Source organism: Eptesicus fuscus, chromosome 11, assembly GCF_027574615.1.
Source record: "Eptesicus fuscus isolate TK198812 chromosome 11, DD_ASM_mEF_20220401, whole genome shotgun sequence".
NCBI classification, from domain to species: domain Eukaryota; kingdom Metazoa; phylum Chordata; class Mammalia; order Chiroptera; family Vespertilionidae; genus Eptesicus; species Eptesicus fuscus.
Genome location: NC_072483.1, coordinates 49,028,588 through 49,044,137, shown reverse-complemented (window position 1 = coordinate 49,044,137; position 15,550 = coordinate 49,028,588). Strand labels below are relative to the sequence as shown.

Below are 15,550 nucleotides of genomic sequence, written 5' to 3'. Positions count from 1 at the left end.
GGCGATTTTCCTGTGTTTTACAGGCAGACTGGGGCAGGGGGGTGGGGGGGCGGCGGGACGGGAGGATCAAGTGTCCCTCTGTCTCACCACACAGACATTCAAACTCTCTGATAAGAAACGCAAAGGGAACTGGATGCTGAACAAAGTCCTGTGCTGAATGACAGCTGTTGTTCTCCGTTCTGAAGGACAGGACTTTCCCTGTAAGCCAGTGTGTTATTTAATAGCTGAGCATTTATCAGGCTTATTTATTAATATGACTTATTAAAATTACATATTGGAGACCCTATTCAGCACGTGTTAGCTTCCGGTATCTGTAATAAAAGGACAGATGCTAGGACTCACCCTGAACTCATACTCTATCAAACTTCCCACTTCATCTTCAGATTTCATAGCTTGCTCACCAAGGACGGCCCCTCCAAAATACACCTGGGAAGGTTTGGCAACTCTGTTAAATTAAAAAACACCCGTTTTGGTGAGGATTGTAAGTGGTTCTTTCAAACACTGATTTGTTATGCTAAACACAAACACTTACCCAGAGACCGATAAAAGCAGTTCAATAACCACTTTTGCAGAAGCTGTAATTGGAGCCAAATTATCTTGATTGCTTGTTCTGAAAATGAAAAGGAAACAATAGGGTTTTATTTTAAACAGTCAGTTTTCTCATTACAATTACACTTCCTTTATGAGGTAGATCAGGGCCAATCCACTGACTGGCTGTGTTTTCACGAAATAATTCTGAATGGAAAGGCTGAAGTGACTCTTACGTTTCCAACTTCAGATTAATATCCAGATCTGTGGTGTCAAAGGTGACCTCAGTTGTACTTAAAATCAAATAAAAAGTAACCTAAAAAAATAAAAATAGCCATGAGCACGGGTCAAACATATCAACATTGTAATGGCATTTAAAATTAGTAAAATTCAACATGGGAAGGCATCACCTACACTGGAATTTCTTTTAAAAGGATTTCCGAGCTCACAGTCCGCCTGTGAGCCGTTCTGGTTGGCAACACAACTCAGCTGTTTCTCCTACAACAGAAGAGCACACCAGATCACAACGGGCTCACTAGCCACAGCGTGGCGCCCCCTCCCCGCTGGTCTCGAACCGCACGTACCGGGAAGGCCTTCAGCTCTCTGTACGCGGAGTACGTCAGCGTGTCCGGGAAAGTCGCAATGAGTTTAGCTTCGTGCGCGTCATCGCCATCTCGGGTGGGGTTCCTTGGGTCGGAAGGGCTGTTTGTCACTGTTATTTCTAAAGCAATGTCCTTCTGGTCTTTTAGAACTAGTTCTGGAACACCCTTTTGACTATAAGAGAAGAGAAACATGACAACGTCCTCAGTATGTGTTCAGTAAGGCCCCCTTTTAACCAAAGTCCCTGCAAAGCCAGAGTCAGACTGGCTGGGGCCACAGAGCAATTCTTACATCGGCAGGTAAGAAAACTTGTCCTGGTTTCCTTCCCGGGTACAAAATTTGTATTCTAGTTTAAGGTTGCTGTTGCACACATTGTCGTCTCCACATCCCTCTTTTAGGAAGTGCACCTGGAGGAAAACAAAACCGTGGTCAGAAATGTCTGCCCTTTTGGGCTCACAGAGGCGGGTGACTGGCTTCCTCCTCACGGTTCATTTCCGCGTGTGACCGTTACCAGAGCAGAAGTCAAGCTTCAGACATACTTAGGCATGCAGGCGATGCCCCCTGGGTCTAACAGAACTGTGTTTGAAGGCACTTTGAGCCCAGCCAATGTGGCTCGGTGGCTGAGCATCAGGTGCAGTGCTAATAGTGCTCGATAATCGCCCTGATAAATAATTAGGAAACTGTCTCCTTGTCTGTTATGTTGAACATGACTTCAGAGCTGGGGATATACACAAGAAATATTAATGTGATCATCAACATGAAAAATACATGAAAATATACAAAAGTATAAGGAACTGTGTTTGGTGACAATAAAAACTAACAATGCGGCCCTGGCCAGTTTTTCTCAGTGGTTAGAGTGTTGGCCTGCAGACCAAAGGGTCTTGGGTTCGATTCCCAGTCAAGGGAATGTACCTCGGTTGCAGGTTAGACCCACAGCCCTGGTTGGGCGCATGCAGGAGACATGCAATCGATGTGTCTCTCTCACGTCAATGTTTCTCTCTCTCTCTCTCTCCCCCTTCCACTCTCTCTAGGAATTATCCTCAGGTGAGGATAAAAAAGAAAAGACAGACAATGTCTAGATTTAGGCATCCACTCCTACCCTAACACAGTGAGTCCTCACTTCTAAAAAGCTTCAGCGTGGACCACCAGACCCAGGTGCCTCAGAGCGGGCACTGTGGTACGGACGGGATTCTGACAGCAAGTGCATAATGCGCAATTAGGATGTCACAGCTCCCAGCCTAATCTTGCATCTCAACCAGCTTAAGACCTAACATACCCACCTCATAGGCATGCAGCAAGCCATGTAATATAAATTGTTCTCCTAAGATTGTAGGGTACACTCAGCACTAAATGACTATTTCACAGCTGCTACTTTTTTGGCTTGCTGAATTTTTATATTCCTTGATTTTAATGTTCATACTAACAACAGTTGTTTTTCTACATGTTAATGTTCTTACTGGAAAAAATGCAATGTATTTTTCTTTCTTCATACAGCTGTAGGAGAAACTTGATGTGAGAATAAGAAGTTCTGCCAATTACGGTCTCAATAAGTTGAAGTAGCCAAAAAAAAAATTTTTCTTTTTAAATATATTTTATTGATATTTTACAGAGAGGAAGGGAGAGGGAGAGAGAGTCAGAAACATTGATGAGAGAGAAACATCGATCAGCTGCCTCCTGCACACCCCCCACTGGGGATGTGCCCACAACCAAGGCACATGCCCTTGACTGGAATTGAACCTGAGACCCTTCAGTCCACAGGCTGACGCTCCATCCACTGAGCCAAACCAGCCAGGGCAAAAAAAAAAAAAAATCTTTTAAGAAAAATACTTTCTGGCTCCAAATTCTATTCTGTATGCCTCTACATTCATGGCTAATCAGAGAAACAGATCTTCAAACTTTGCAAATATTTTTAAAAGCTTATTTAATACAAAGAAATGACCTTTAAAGCACATCACTAATTCTTGTGCCTTTAAAGACATTTGACTTAACATAATAATATGGCAAAACGAGTCAGAAAGACTTACATCTGTATGGACTGTCTTGGGCTCGTTGGAATTCAGAATTGGAAAAACCTCTGGAAGTGAATTCACTCGCCGCCGAGTGTTCGGGTCTTGGATCTCCACTGAAGCAGTTATGGGGATGGGACGCAGCTTATCTCTGATATTTTCCTGAAAAGGATGCAGAGATACAGGTAAACATGTGATAAATGCTACTGGGAAACCAAAACAATGCTTTATTTCATACTGAATAATGGGTTTCTAGTATAAATTTCAAAATCTATATATGCCACCATAAAAAGCAACCCTTGTCCCCGTTAAGAAAACTGTTTTGACTGCCCGCCGGCCTCACCTGCAGCCAGAGCGTTTCCTCCATGCACGCCTTCTGCTTCTGCCTGTTCAGCGTTATCGCTTTCGTGTACTTGGGCTCAGAACCTTGGTTTCGAAACTGAACTCTCGATGAGAGCCCGGATTTTCTTCTCTCCTTTTCAGCCTCAAGTGTGCCCACAATGGCTAGATAAAAGGGACAGAAATCATATGATCTTAAAGTGCATTCATGCACATTCAGCTATAAGCATGCTGAGCTCCTTTTAAAAATATTTGAATTCCTTTTAGAAGGACACTTTTCCCACTGCCATTGTTTCTCTTCATATTTCTTGATAATGGACATTTTGATTGACTTACGGTGTTCAAGTCAAGCTGTCCTTTCCTGCCCATTGCTGTTGACAGTCTTAAAGTTAATTTTTCATGGAGCCACCAGGGGGAGCTCAATAATAAGTCAAAAGCTCTGAGCAGTGTCTAAGAATCAGTTTCTGGCTGAATCTCAGCAGCTCAGGGCACTCAAGATAACAGGAGAGGATCCAACACTCCCTAAGGGGCTAAACTGACTCTCCCTTCAACAGGCCAGTGCTTAAATGTCCTAGCACTTTGATACTCAAAAAGGGATTAAGAAGTACAAATTGCCAGTTATAAAAACAGTCATGGGGATGTAAAGTACCACGTAGAAAACATCCTCCTATATAATAAAAGCCTAATATGCTAAGTGTCCGGTCATCCGATAGTCTGGTTCAACCAATCAAAGCGTAATATGCTAATGATATGCTAAGGCTGTTCAACCGCTCACTATGATGTGCACTGACCACCAAGGAGCAGATGCTCCCACTGGTAGGTTAGCTTGCTACTGGGATCCAGCTGATCGGGACTGAGTGAGATGGGCCAGACATGCCCTGGAGCCCTCCTGTGGTCCCTCCTCAGCTGGCCAACTTCCTGCATCCTTTCCTGACCCCGATTGTGCACCGGTGGGGTCCCTCGGCCTGGCCTGCGCCCTCTTGCAATCCAGGACCCCTTGGGGGATATCGGAGAGCCGGTTTCAGCCCGATCCCGCAGGCCAGGCCAAGGGACCCCACTGGTGCACAAAATTCATGCACTGGGCCTCTAGTAGTAAATGATACAGTAATAACTCTGTATAGTGTCAGATGGGTACTGGACTTACTAGGGTGACCACTTCATATCCCATCTAATAAAGAGGGAATATGCTAATTGACCATCACACCCTCACAAAGATGGTGGCACCCACAGCCAATAAGGAGGGAATATGCTAATTGGCTATCACGCCCTCAAAGATGGCAGCGCCCACAGCCACAAGATGGTGGCGCCCAGTCCCCTCAGCCCCACCAGGGCAGAAAGCGTGCGGCATGGCTGGGCCTGACCCCAGGCGGATCCAGCGGCTCCGTGCACCTGCCTCCAGAGTCCCTCAGTTCCCTCAGCCCCCCAGGGCCGTCCTGAGGCACAGGCAAGCCTCAGATGGCGGCTGCCCAGCCACCCAGGGCTGCTGGAGGCTCAGGTAACCAGGGCCGGCCAAGGCTTGCGCTGCCATCAGTGGCAGCAGCAGAGGTGTGATGGAGGCATCGCCTTCCCCTGATCGCCGGGTCACCTCCCGCCCCTGAGGGCTCCTGGACTGTGAGAGGGGGCAGGCCGGGCTGAGGGACCCCACTCCAGTGCATGAATTTTCATGCACCGGGCCTCTAGTGGTATATAAATGTCTAATAACTATGTTGTGTGCCTGAAACGAGTATATTCTATGTCAACTGTGATTGGAAAAGAAATTAATTTTTTTAAAAATTAAAAAGAAAAGGAAAACAATCCCTTTCAAAAGGGTCTCTAGACCAGTAGTGCAGCATCTCCTGAGGTCTGCTAGGGATGCAGACACAGGCCCCGGCCAGACCCACTGAGCCAGCTCTGCATCATAACAGGACCACCAAGTGGTTCTTTACAAGCTAAAGTTTAATAAGCACTGATAAAGGACAGCTGTCTAAAGAGGAATAATATATATATATATTAGGGACATAAAAGTCTTTTGACAATAGGATGAGACTTTTCAAGTTAAAACAAAAAAGAATTAAAAGATAAAACATGTTCCTTTTAGTGGCTAGAGGGCCTGTGTGTCAGCTAATCTAGCTTCCACAAGCCACGCTTCCAGCCTGCAGAGCTCTAGAAGGCAGAGCTGCTCTTGACTACCTAGACCAGCGGTCACCAACCGGTGGCCTGTGAGGTCCGAAAGGTTGGCCACCACTGACCTAGACCAGTGGTCGGCAAACTCATTAGTCAACAGAGCCAAATATCAACAGGACAACGATGGAAATTTCTTTTGAGAGCCAAATTTTTTAAACTTAAACTTCTTCTAACGCCACTTCTTCAAAATAGACTCACCCAGGCTGTGGTATTTTGTGGAAGAGCCACACTCAAGGGGCCAAAGAGCCGCATGTGGCTCGCGAGCCGCGGTTTGCCGACCACTGACCTAGACTAATGGAGCTGAGGCCAGCCAGGACCTGGATAATCAAAGTCTCCATCCTTGACTTCAGAATGCATTCTTTGCCAGTTCTCTGGATACAGCTGCTCTTTCGTTATGGGAGAACCCTGAAGTTACTTACATTCATTAATCACTAACCATCAGAAGGGAAGAAACCCAAGGGTGTACAGTGCCAGAGAAGGCAGCCCCAAGGGAAAAAAATCTGCTCCAAAAAATGCAGAAAGTTCAATCAACGACCCTTGGTCTATCATTCAAGGCAGAGTTTGCCCTTTTGAGAGCATCTATGGTAATACCCTCTTCCTGCAGATGAAGAAATGGAGGCCCACAGAGGTGGGGCTGGCTGAGAGCCACACAGTGAGCGACGGAGGCAGAGCCAGCTTCTAAGCCTGTGTCACAAACACAAAAGACAATGGCTTGATTTTGAAGTTTCTTAAATACCCAGGTTCCCACTTGCCTCTAGACCTCTGCGTGAGTCTCTCTCTCTCTCTCTGCCAGCCGGACCCCCTGTTTCCTCCCCTCCCCGTGACTGCCCACGAACCCTCCTCCTTCAGGTCTCAGCATGGACATCACTTCCTCTGGGAGGCCTTCTCTGCCCGCGCCCCCCCCCCCCCGGGGGGAGCTGACAGTATTCTACCCTTAGCCCATTGCACTGTAACCACCTGACCACCTTCCCCGGCAGAGCTATGGACAGGGACCACCTCAGTCTGCTCACCACTGTACTGCCCGGCAAAGCACAATAACTGATACAAATACCACTTGTACAATAGATGAATGGAAGCGGGAGTGCCTAGCCCCACATCCACATCCACACCGGTACATCTGCCCACACAAGCACACAATGGGACGCTATTCTCGTGCTGAAATGACAGCGCTTCAGATGTGTTGGACCGAAATTCAGAAACACTGACAGTTTCAAAAGTAATTTCTGTGTCCATGTAAAGAATTTTTAAATGTCATGGCTGCCAAATGGAATGCGTCTCCATTGTAGGCCCTCGGTAGCCTTGACATCATCCATTTATCAGTGACCTGCTAACTTCACAGTGAACCAGCCGAGGGCTCCTGTGCTGAGTGCCCCCCCCCCCCCCCCCGGCAGCAAGAGGAGGGGAGGGTGTGGGTGCATTAAAACCGCTTATCTGCCCAAACCACTCCAACCTCCCCTAACCCTCCAGACAGTTCACATCATCTTAAAATCCTTGCAGGCCACCTTGGCCGACCTTTTGAGGGGCAAGCCACGGAGAACACTCATTAAGGCTCAATTATAAATACTGTCCGTACGGAGCGCCACATGCGAGGGCTGCCGAGTTAAAACGGCCTGGCCCGACAATAAGCCCGCGTTCTCAGACCGCAGATGTATTCCCTTACCCGGCTCGGTGGAAGTTCTGTTTGGTTTGATTTAGAATTCCCCAATACTGTGGCAATACAGGCAGCGAGAGCAGGTTTTCTCTAAATGTCCTCAGAGAGACGAGTTCTATCCGTAAGAGGCCCTCAATAAGCACTTGGTTAATGGAGTCGTTACACAATATGAAATTAATATTGACTTGGGGGGTGACAAGGAATGCCCTGATGAGATTTCACTTCTATCGTCAAACGGAGCGTGACCTGAGAAAATGACAGGCTGAGAGAATAGAAATGTTCCCCGTTCCTCTCCTGGCCTACTCAGAGTCCCCATTTCTCCCGGACTCTCTCGTCCACTTCCCAACACAACGTCAAGGGCCCGTGAGCCGAGCAGGCAGGTGTGAGGTGCTGCATTTGGGTAGAAATGACACAAGTGATCCTGGAAAGACGACAGATAGTGCGAAGTCATCGAAGACGTTTTCCTGTCATTCAAAGCTGCACAAAGAATTGTTTCTCTGCTCAATGAAATGCCAGCGGCATCAAAAGCAAAAGTGAGAAGCCACGCTCTGCCAGCACACAAAGCCATAATCCGGCGGCACTCCGTGCCTCGGCCCCGGTCACAGGTCCCAGGTCCCAGGGAGATGATCCAGCGGACGCCGCCCGGCACGTCGGGCAGACGCAGAAACCACCTGAGAGCTTAGCCTCTCGGAAGAGGAAGGCTAAGCGGCTTATGACAGCGTGGCCAGGTGGAAGCAGACTGATCTGCCAAACACTGGGAGGGGAAAGGGGGCATCTTTTAAACAGAGAAAACGGGAATACTTGAGATAACAAGGAGAAATCTTACGCAAACTCATGGAGGAAAAACAGAAAAACACGGAAAGAACAGGAACTACCTGTCCTGCTAGAAGCTTCCCTTGGTGGCATGGATCCCACAAAGCACAGCAGCCGAGACGCAGGCCCGACCCCGGAAGGAAAGCGCCCTCACTCTTTGCACTTCCTTTTGGGGAAAGATTTCCTGTAAATTTCCACACCCCCGTCGGGAGCTGGAGCAGGTGGCTTACACCTGAAGAGGCATGGCTGCTCTAAGACATACCAGAGAAGCTCATGATGGACCGTCACTCCGGCTGGCGGATGGTGAGCCCTGTCAGAATGTGGATTACAAAGGCAGGAGCAGGATGAGACCTTAGAAATGACTAACTGCTTTCATCACATCATCTCATCTGATCTCCACACAATGTTACATAGTAATTCCTATTCGAGGCATTTTTTTTTTTTTAACGAGTGGGAAAATAAAAACTCAAATGTGAAGAGACGTGCTCTGAGTTGCAGGGTCTGTCAGCATCAGAGCTGGAACCAGGAGCAGAGCCCAAGTCTCTGAATGGCTTTGGGGACACAGCTGAAGTGTTCCAGCCCCGGTGGGAGGAGGCCGGGAGCAAAGAGCACACACTGGCAATTACTCTGCAGCACTGGGCTCCTGCAGTCACTCTTCCCCACCCACCACCCACCACCCACCACCCACCACCTCGCAACCGCAAAACCAACTTTCCACACTGCCGTTCAAAGACAGAGACGGAGGAAACGGTTGTGGTGGCAAATGAATCCTTTTCCAAGACATTCTGCCCCAAACCATCTGCTCTGGAAAATTCAAATGGGGACCAAATGGCGAGTGTTTCCCTCGTGTGCGGCGCCCTCCTGAGTAAAGGGAAGACAGCAGATAAGACTTGATTCCGTAAACAAGAACGCACGGGCCCATGTTGGCCATCGCAGTTTTATTTTTCTGTTCTTTATGCAGAACTTCCAACCTGGCAGACGGAAAACACGTCATTTTTAAGGGTACTAGGTACTTACATATTGAAGGATTGTAACCAGCGGGCTTGGCAGTATATTCGAAGCAGGCCTTAACCTTGAGGCTGTATAAAATTGAACACATATTTCTTAAAAGATGCATTATTGCAGCAGAAAAAAAACCAACATGTTCCCCAGCTCTCAAATCCGCACACACACACCCCCGCCCCCGCCATGGCTCACTGATGAGTAAATTGGTACACATTCGCCTGGCAGATTCCTCTTCCCTCTGCCCATTTCTCAGACTCCCCTGCAGCTCTTCAGGCCTATAGGGTCAGCACAAAGCGGCCGTGTGATTCCAAGGGGTCTGTGGGAAACTCACCAGATCCCACTGGGCGCCCCGCAGGCGGTTTTCTGGCGGAGATCGATCCTGTTGGGTGTCACTGTGACGGTTTTCTGAATGTTAATCACAGGCCGGGACCTGAAGACAAAGGAGGAGGAAGCAAGCTCAGCCTTTGCTCCCTTGAAATGTAAGATGAATTCATCCTAGACGCTGGCACTCGGCTGCCCGATACGCCTTAACACCACAGGGGGGAATGTTCCCCCGTGTAATTTATCTCCTCTATGACTGAAGAAAGTAACTGTTAGAGTTTAAAACCCGACTCTATAATATTTACTTAAAATTTTTAAATAACATTGAAAATTCTAAAAAGTTCTAGTTTTAATAGGGTGTTTTTGTTTTTTTTTTTTTTTTTTCATTGAAAGAGTAATAGGTACAACATGTAAAAGTCCCAGGGTTTTCAAGCAAATAGCGTCTGTCCCCACCCAAGCTCCCAAGTAGCCTTGTGTATTCTCCCAAACACGTCATAGTCTACGTGTTGGTTTAAAATAAAAAGATACACGATTATTTAAATGGGAAATTCCATGCTTTCTGTCGCTTTTCCCCTTTATTAACATTTCGGGTCTCCTCGGGTCTGTTCACGTGAGTCTAGCCCCGGTTCCCACAGCTGGCGGGGCCGCACCGTGCCGAGGTGACAGCCGGGGTGTAACCAGTTCCTAGTCGGGGCCCATGTGTATTGTTTCCGGCTTTCAGCCCCGACAAACACCCTTGGCACATGCATCGCAGCACACATTTGAATTTATCTATGCGATTCAGCACAATGTGTCAAAGAATATGTATATTTTAATTATGAGTAATCCTGCCAAAATAGCCTTCACAAAGGTAACACCAACATACACCCCTATGAGCTGGGATGCTCACTATTAGGGGTTCTGCATGCACCCGAGTTTTAGTGACACAGGCGATCCTAAACCACGGGTCTCCATCTTACAAACATTCGCCCTACCTTGTCCTCCCCGGAACCACGATCCCCAACCCCGAGTCCTTGTCCTCCTGCTGCTGCAATGGACTAGGCTTTTCTGCCCCACAATATCTCTGTAGGCAAACACTCAAGTCCCTTAACCTCTACCCTCTACCTCACCCCAACCTCACAAACACTCAAGACGCTGGCATCCCGCACCAGGTCTCCTCACCGCATAAAAGCATCTTCTCTTCCCCTTCTATATTCTCCTCTTCTCCCACAGCCAAGGGGTCAGTGCTGGCCTGTGACCTGACCCCTGCCACAGGCACAGTCCTGCAAGTGTGCAGTGGCTGGGGGTGCGAGTGGGATGGGGAGATACCTCTCGCCTCTGTCTCTCTCCAGCCAGAACTCAGAGCGGGTTCCAGGGTTTCATTACCACACAGATTCCGCTAGGCTGACTGTAGTGGGCTTGTGGTGAACCCGGCCATCTGGAGAAGTATTCTGATAGGAAAACGCATTCCAATTCCAAAAAACTAGGTCGAGCTTCTGGAATGAATCTATCAGTAGCCCAGAGAGGGCACAAGTACACTCTCGGGGAAGGTGGGAGCCAATGAACGGCCAATGCTGCCCACAGTCTGTGTCTTCCTTTCTCCCTATTGTTAGTTTACATCGCGGCAGCTGCTAGTTCCTAAGATACTGACTAAGACACTCCAAGTTTTGAGAGCATATTTAAAAGGCAAAAATTCACACATCTTTTAAAACCAGTTGCTAGAGATGTTGAAGTGTTTTGAATATCATAGCATTAAGGCTTCCGTGTAGCATAAATTTCAAAAGAAAATATTTTAACACATTTTGGCCAAACTCTATTTTTACATGTTTTTTTAAACACACAACATCCACATGCAATTCTGAGTATACATTATATATGAATCATGAAAATTTTGCCTTTTAACACATAAAGCAAATCTTTTTGACCCAGCTGTCTTGTATTTAACTGGCATCTATTTATTAACTACCCTGAAGTTCTAGAATGATTTAATGGGGAAAATGCCCAGAGAAAGAGTTGGGAGGATCTAGGTGCTGTGCCCTGTTCCCGCAGGATCCAGCCTTAAAAGCTCAGGCAAGTCCTGGGCCTCCATTGCTTTGTGTGTAAAATAAGGGAGTTGGTTTTCCTTTCATTATCAAATGATTTTGAAATTTACTTTCCTACTATCTATGAGGAAAAAGGAACAAGTTTACAGGATTCACAACCAGTTTATGAGTAAGGGTGTTAAAACATCAGTTTATGAGTAAGGAAAAGTAAGGGTGTTAAAACATCAATGACAGACAGAAGCAAGTATTTAACTAAAGAAGGTTATCTGCTGGGAAAGACTTGGTAACCAAATTTTGGTACAGGAAGTCAAGTCTTCTTGATACCTGAGGGCTAGACCTCAAACTAGAACTAGAAGTTCGAACTGCTTTTTGATGGAAACTTTGCTGAAATAGTTGAATGTTATAGACTCTTCTACCTTTTAAAAATGTTGACTATTGCATGGTTAGTATCCATATGAACAGAGAGAAAAGGGTATAAAAGCAGAGTTAGAGAACCACCAGGTAAAACACGGGGTGGATGCTTTAACCTAAGAGGACACAAAGTACCTCCCACTCCCCACTGTGACAGCTGGGAAGGTCAAGTGTCCCGGACTGATGTATATTACCATGAACAAACCACAACTGAGAACTTTTCCCCCGAATTCTTTCTCTTCCCAATCACATACACATGTTCATTTAGTCACCAATTCTAACCTATTTTTTCTCAGTGAGTTCAAAATTAGCAAGATTTTACAAAATAGGTTTTTATCACATTGTTACACGACTTGCAAAAGGAAAACCTTCAAAATTCATACCAGCTTTTGTCTTTTGAAGTATAGGCATTACAAATTTCAATTCAAAAGGTCAAAATTTTAATGTAACCCAAATATTGAACATGCTTTTAACACACCTGAAAATAGTTACTGAATCTGACAGGGAGCCAACAGCAACATCAGGGTAGGAATTCCTATCAAGGTCCATATTTCCAGCAATTGAATATCCAAAAAAACGTGAATTACCCTCGAGAACCTAAAAAGAACAGGTCGTCAGAATGGACACGGGGCCACCAAAATGAGCTTCTTACCATCCATGCTTTGAAAAAGACACACAAGTTTAAGAGAAAGAACTGAAGTTTAAGAGTTCACTTATAAATAAATTATATTCAATTATAAATAAATCAGAAATAAACATACACACAATGCATAAAAGTCACCTGATTTACACTGTATCTCAAAGAATAAAAGAGCCAATTTTTTATGAACTTGTTTACTGTATTAAATCAATCAGGGTATTTCAAACCAAACCTTTCTAACTGCCCTTCCAAATGTCTTATTTTTCTCAAAAGCAATTTTTAAAATTTGGTGTCTGAATAATCCATTCAATAACAATCATCTCTTTCATTTGCCCAGTTTCATCTCTACTTAGTATGCTACTAAAGGAAATACATCACATTTCCACCTACTTATGCTGTCAGTGTAGAATAGTCCCTTCCTTGGATTACTTTGATTTCTCACTTATCAGAGACATTTTACAATTAAAACAAGCAAGTCATTGCAGTTACCTGTATATCTATTTCCAAGCTATCTTCAAATAATACATTTTTTAAAACATAAAATTCATACTATTGTAGATTTGTAAGCTAAAATGTGATTAGTGGAAAATTCACTTAAACTTAAATATTCTATCATCAGGCAAAAAGCTCAAACCCCCATTGTTATCTGGTTACCTGTGTTGGTTTGGTATTTATTCCGCTCGCCGAGCCATGATAGATAAAAACCTTGCCGTTATCATCATAGGGAGCTCCAACTGCAATATCTGTTGACAACATCACATTTTAACAAACATTACTTTTTTAAAACGTTTCAGTACAATGTTTTAAGTAAGACGCCATAAACTCATCAATCAAATAATCTATCTACAAATCATAATCATTTCATAATCTATTATTTTACCTGGGTAGCCATCTTGGTTAATATCGCCAATATTTTTGACGGCGATGCCGAACATAGAGTCTTTGGTTCCATTAAGACGAATTGGCTTGACATTTTTCCACCGGCCTTGCTGGTTCATGTAGACATACACTGCACCTCCAACTTCTCCATCTCTATCAAAATACTGTGGGGCTCCAATAACAATATCCTGCCACCTAAAAGCATAAGGAGGGGAAGAACTGTGAACTTATCAGCTCAACAGCGAGCTTGGGGAGAATACCAGCAGCCCAGGTACTAAGGACACAAAGAGGTATGATATGATAGAAAGGGCCCCAACTCTGGAACTTATATCTCATCAATTAAAATGTTTTTTTTAAACCAAAGAAAAATTATGGAGGGTAAGAACTTGAAGCCAGTTCCCCCAGTTAGATCTAAGCGCAGAGACTTCCAGTAAAGATTCCACTCCCCTCCTCCTTCCACTTCAGACCCAAACTGGCACCACCAGCCACAGACCTATGTACTGAGTTTGTTTCCAATCCCTACTTTCAATAGGACATTCTAGATGCTCCAACAGCCCCTTAAGAAACCAGAGAAAAGAACCATGTAGGTGTCCTTTTCCGAGTTAATTTTTCGCCCCAAATTTTAATGCTCACAGACCCATTCCCAAGACATGAGTAAAAACTAAAAACTGGAAAAGATGTAATAATCCTACATCCCGGGAAGGGTAACGATTGTCTACTGCCAAAATACAAGTGATAAAGGCATGAAAGGAGGCTAAAAATTTGGCAGCAAAAATATTCTTTGAATCAACTACCCTGAAAGGATGGCTCTTCTCAAGACCTACAGAAGCCGAAGAAGCCACGATTTCTTTACAAACGCGAAATGACCTAACATGCTCTCACCCATCTTTGTTGAGGTCCACCACTGCCACGTCGTAGCCAAAGGAAGAAGCCAGACCTTCTCCTTCAAATATGTGCTCGGGGAGAAGGTGTGCAGACTTCATGTCCCTTTTGAGCAAAACCACAGCCCCACTGTGATTGGCTCTCGGAGCACCAGATACAAAAGTGATGTCATCTTTAGAAACGATCCCTTTCCCCGAGTCCAAAGAAAAGCCTAGAAAAGCAAATTACAGCTCACATCAACTCTGTGTTTTAGAGGCATCGAACATAGGTAACTACATCACCACGTGCTCCTTTTGCTTCCCACCCCTCTCCTTCTGACCCTCCCCACCAGCTATCACACTTAGGATGTGAAAGAGTCGCAGAGATATGACACAAGTACAAAGCAGCAGGCTATTTCACTGCTTTCTATGGAATATATTAAGACTTAAAGTAAAGAACCTACGCTATTTAGCATCTGTCCAACTTGAATCATGAAGGATTCATTCATTGTAAGAATCAGTTTGAACCTTATTTTAATACTAGACCTGCGGTAAAAGGAGATCAAACCAGATACTAAATTATCATAGCAAACTGACATCAGATACACAGAGATACAACCTGATAGTATAACTGAGTGCATGTTGTGGGGTTCTGCCATAATAAATGATTAGTAATGTCCATACGCATCAATCCCCTTGGTAATCACAAATGCCAACTCCATCAATACACCACAAGCAGCATTTCATTATTTTGAACCCACTTAGTTCTCAGACACAAACATGCAAACAAAACCATGATTGATGAGCCATAGCATTTGAGAACACATGTAAACAATAGAGGTGAGCAACTTATCATCTATATCAATTTGTCAGGAGGGGGGGGGAAGCATTAGAACATCTCATCGTAAAGCGTCAGGTAGGACGTCAGATTACAAATACAAGATTTAATCGGGAGGCAAATATAAATGCCCATATCAAGACCATTCAAATTAAGCAAGTATTTCTATAGAGGCGAGGCGGGGGCAGAGTAGTGTAAGGCCACCCTTTTTCACTGGGTTTTATTTATGCAAAGTTTCACCACTACTGTTGCAGTTCTCAAACTGTGTGCAGTGAGTCGAGAAATAGGATGAGCCACCAGTTTAGAGCAGGGCGATCTAATCGAACCCAGCTCTGAAAACCATCTGGTGGCAGAGCCGCCACCGCAGCATGCTTCTCGGGCGGGCTTCACTTGAAATGAAATAGAAAATAAAAAGATTTATGCTCTGTATGGATAAAAAAAAAATGTTTTAAATGAGCATGACCAAGACAATTGA

At 45.1% G+C, this 15,550-nt stretch overlaps 1 protein-coding gene across 3 annotated transcripts in view; it reads right to left on the bottom strand.

The window, feature by feature from the left end:
• Window positions 1-15,550, bottom strand: part of ITGA6 (integrin subunit alpha 6) — a 67,681-nt gene that overhangs the window by 14,896 nt on the left and 37,235 nt on the right. For all 3 annotated transcript variants that reach the window (XM_028140961.2, XM_008138557.3, XM_008138558.3), the window contains 14 exons: window positions 14,260-14,470; window positions 13,379-13,572; window positions 13,153-13,241; window positions 12,337-12,455; window positions 9,437-9,535; window positions 9,118-9,179; window positions 3,478-3,638; window positions 3,153-3,296; window positions 1,420-1,535; window positions 1,113-1,302; window positions 943-1,026; window positions 765-844; window positions 533-610; window positions 343-445 (listed from right to left, as the gene is read on the bottom strand). In XM_028140961.2, the coding sequence (XP_027996762.2) occupies window positions 343-445; window positions 533-610; window positions 765-844; window positions 943-1,026; window positions 1,113-1,302; window positions 1,420-1,535; window positions 3,153-3,296; window positions 3,478-3,638; window positions 9,118-9,179; window positions 9,437-9,535; window positions 12,337-12,455; window positions 13,153-13,241; window positions 13,379-13,572; window positions 14,260-14,470 (1,730 nt within the window). The remainder of the gene's footprint in view (window positions 1-342; window positions 446-532; window positions 611-764; window positions 845-942; window positions 1,027-1,112; window positions 1,303-1,419; window positions 1,536-3,152; window positions 3,297-3,477; window positions 3,639-9,117; window positions 9,180-9,436; window positions 9,536-12,336; window positions 12,456-13,152; window positions 13,242-13,378; window positions 13,573-14,259; window positions 14,471-15,550) is intronic.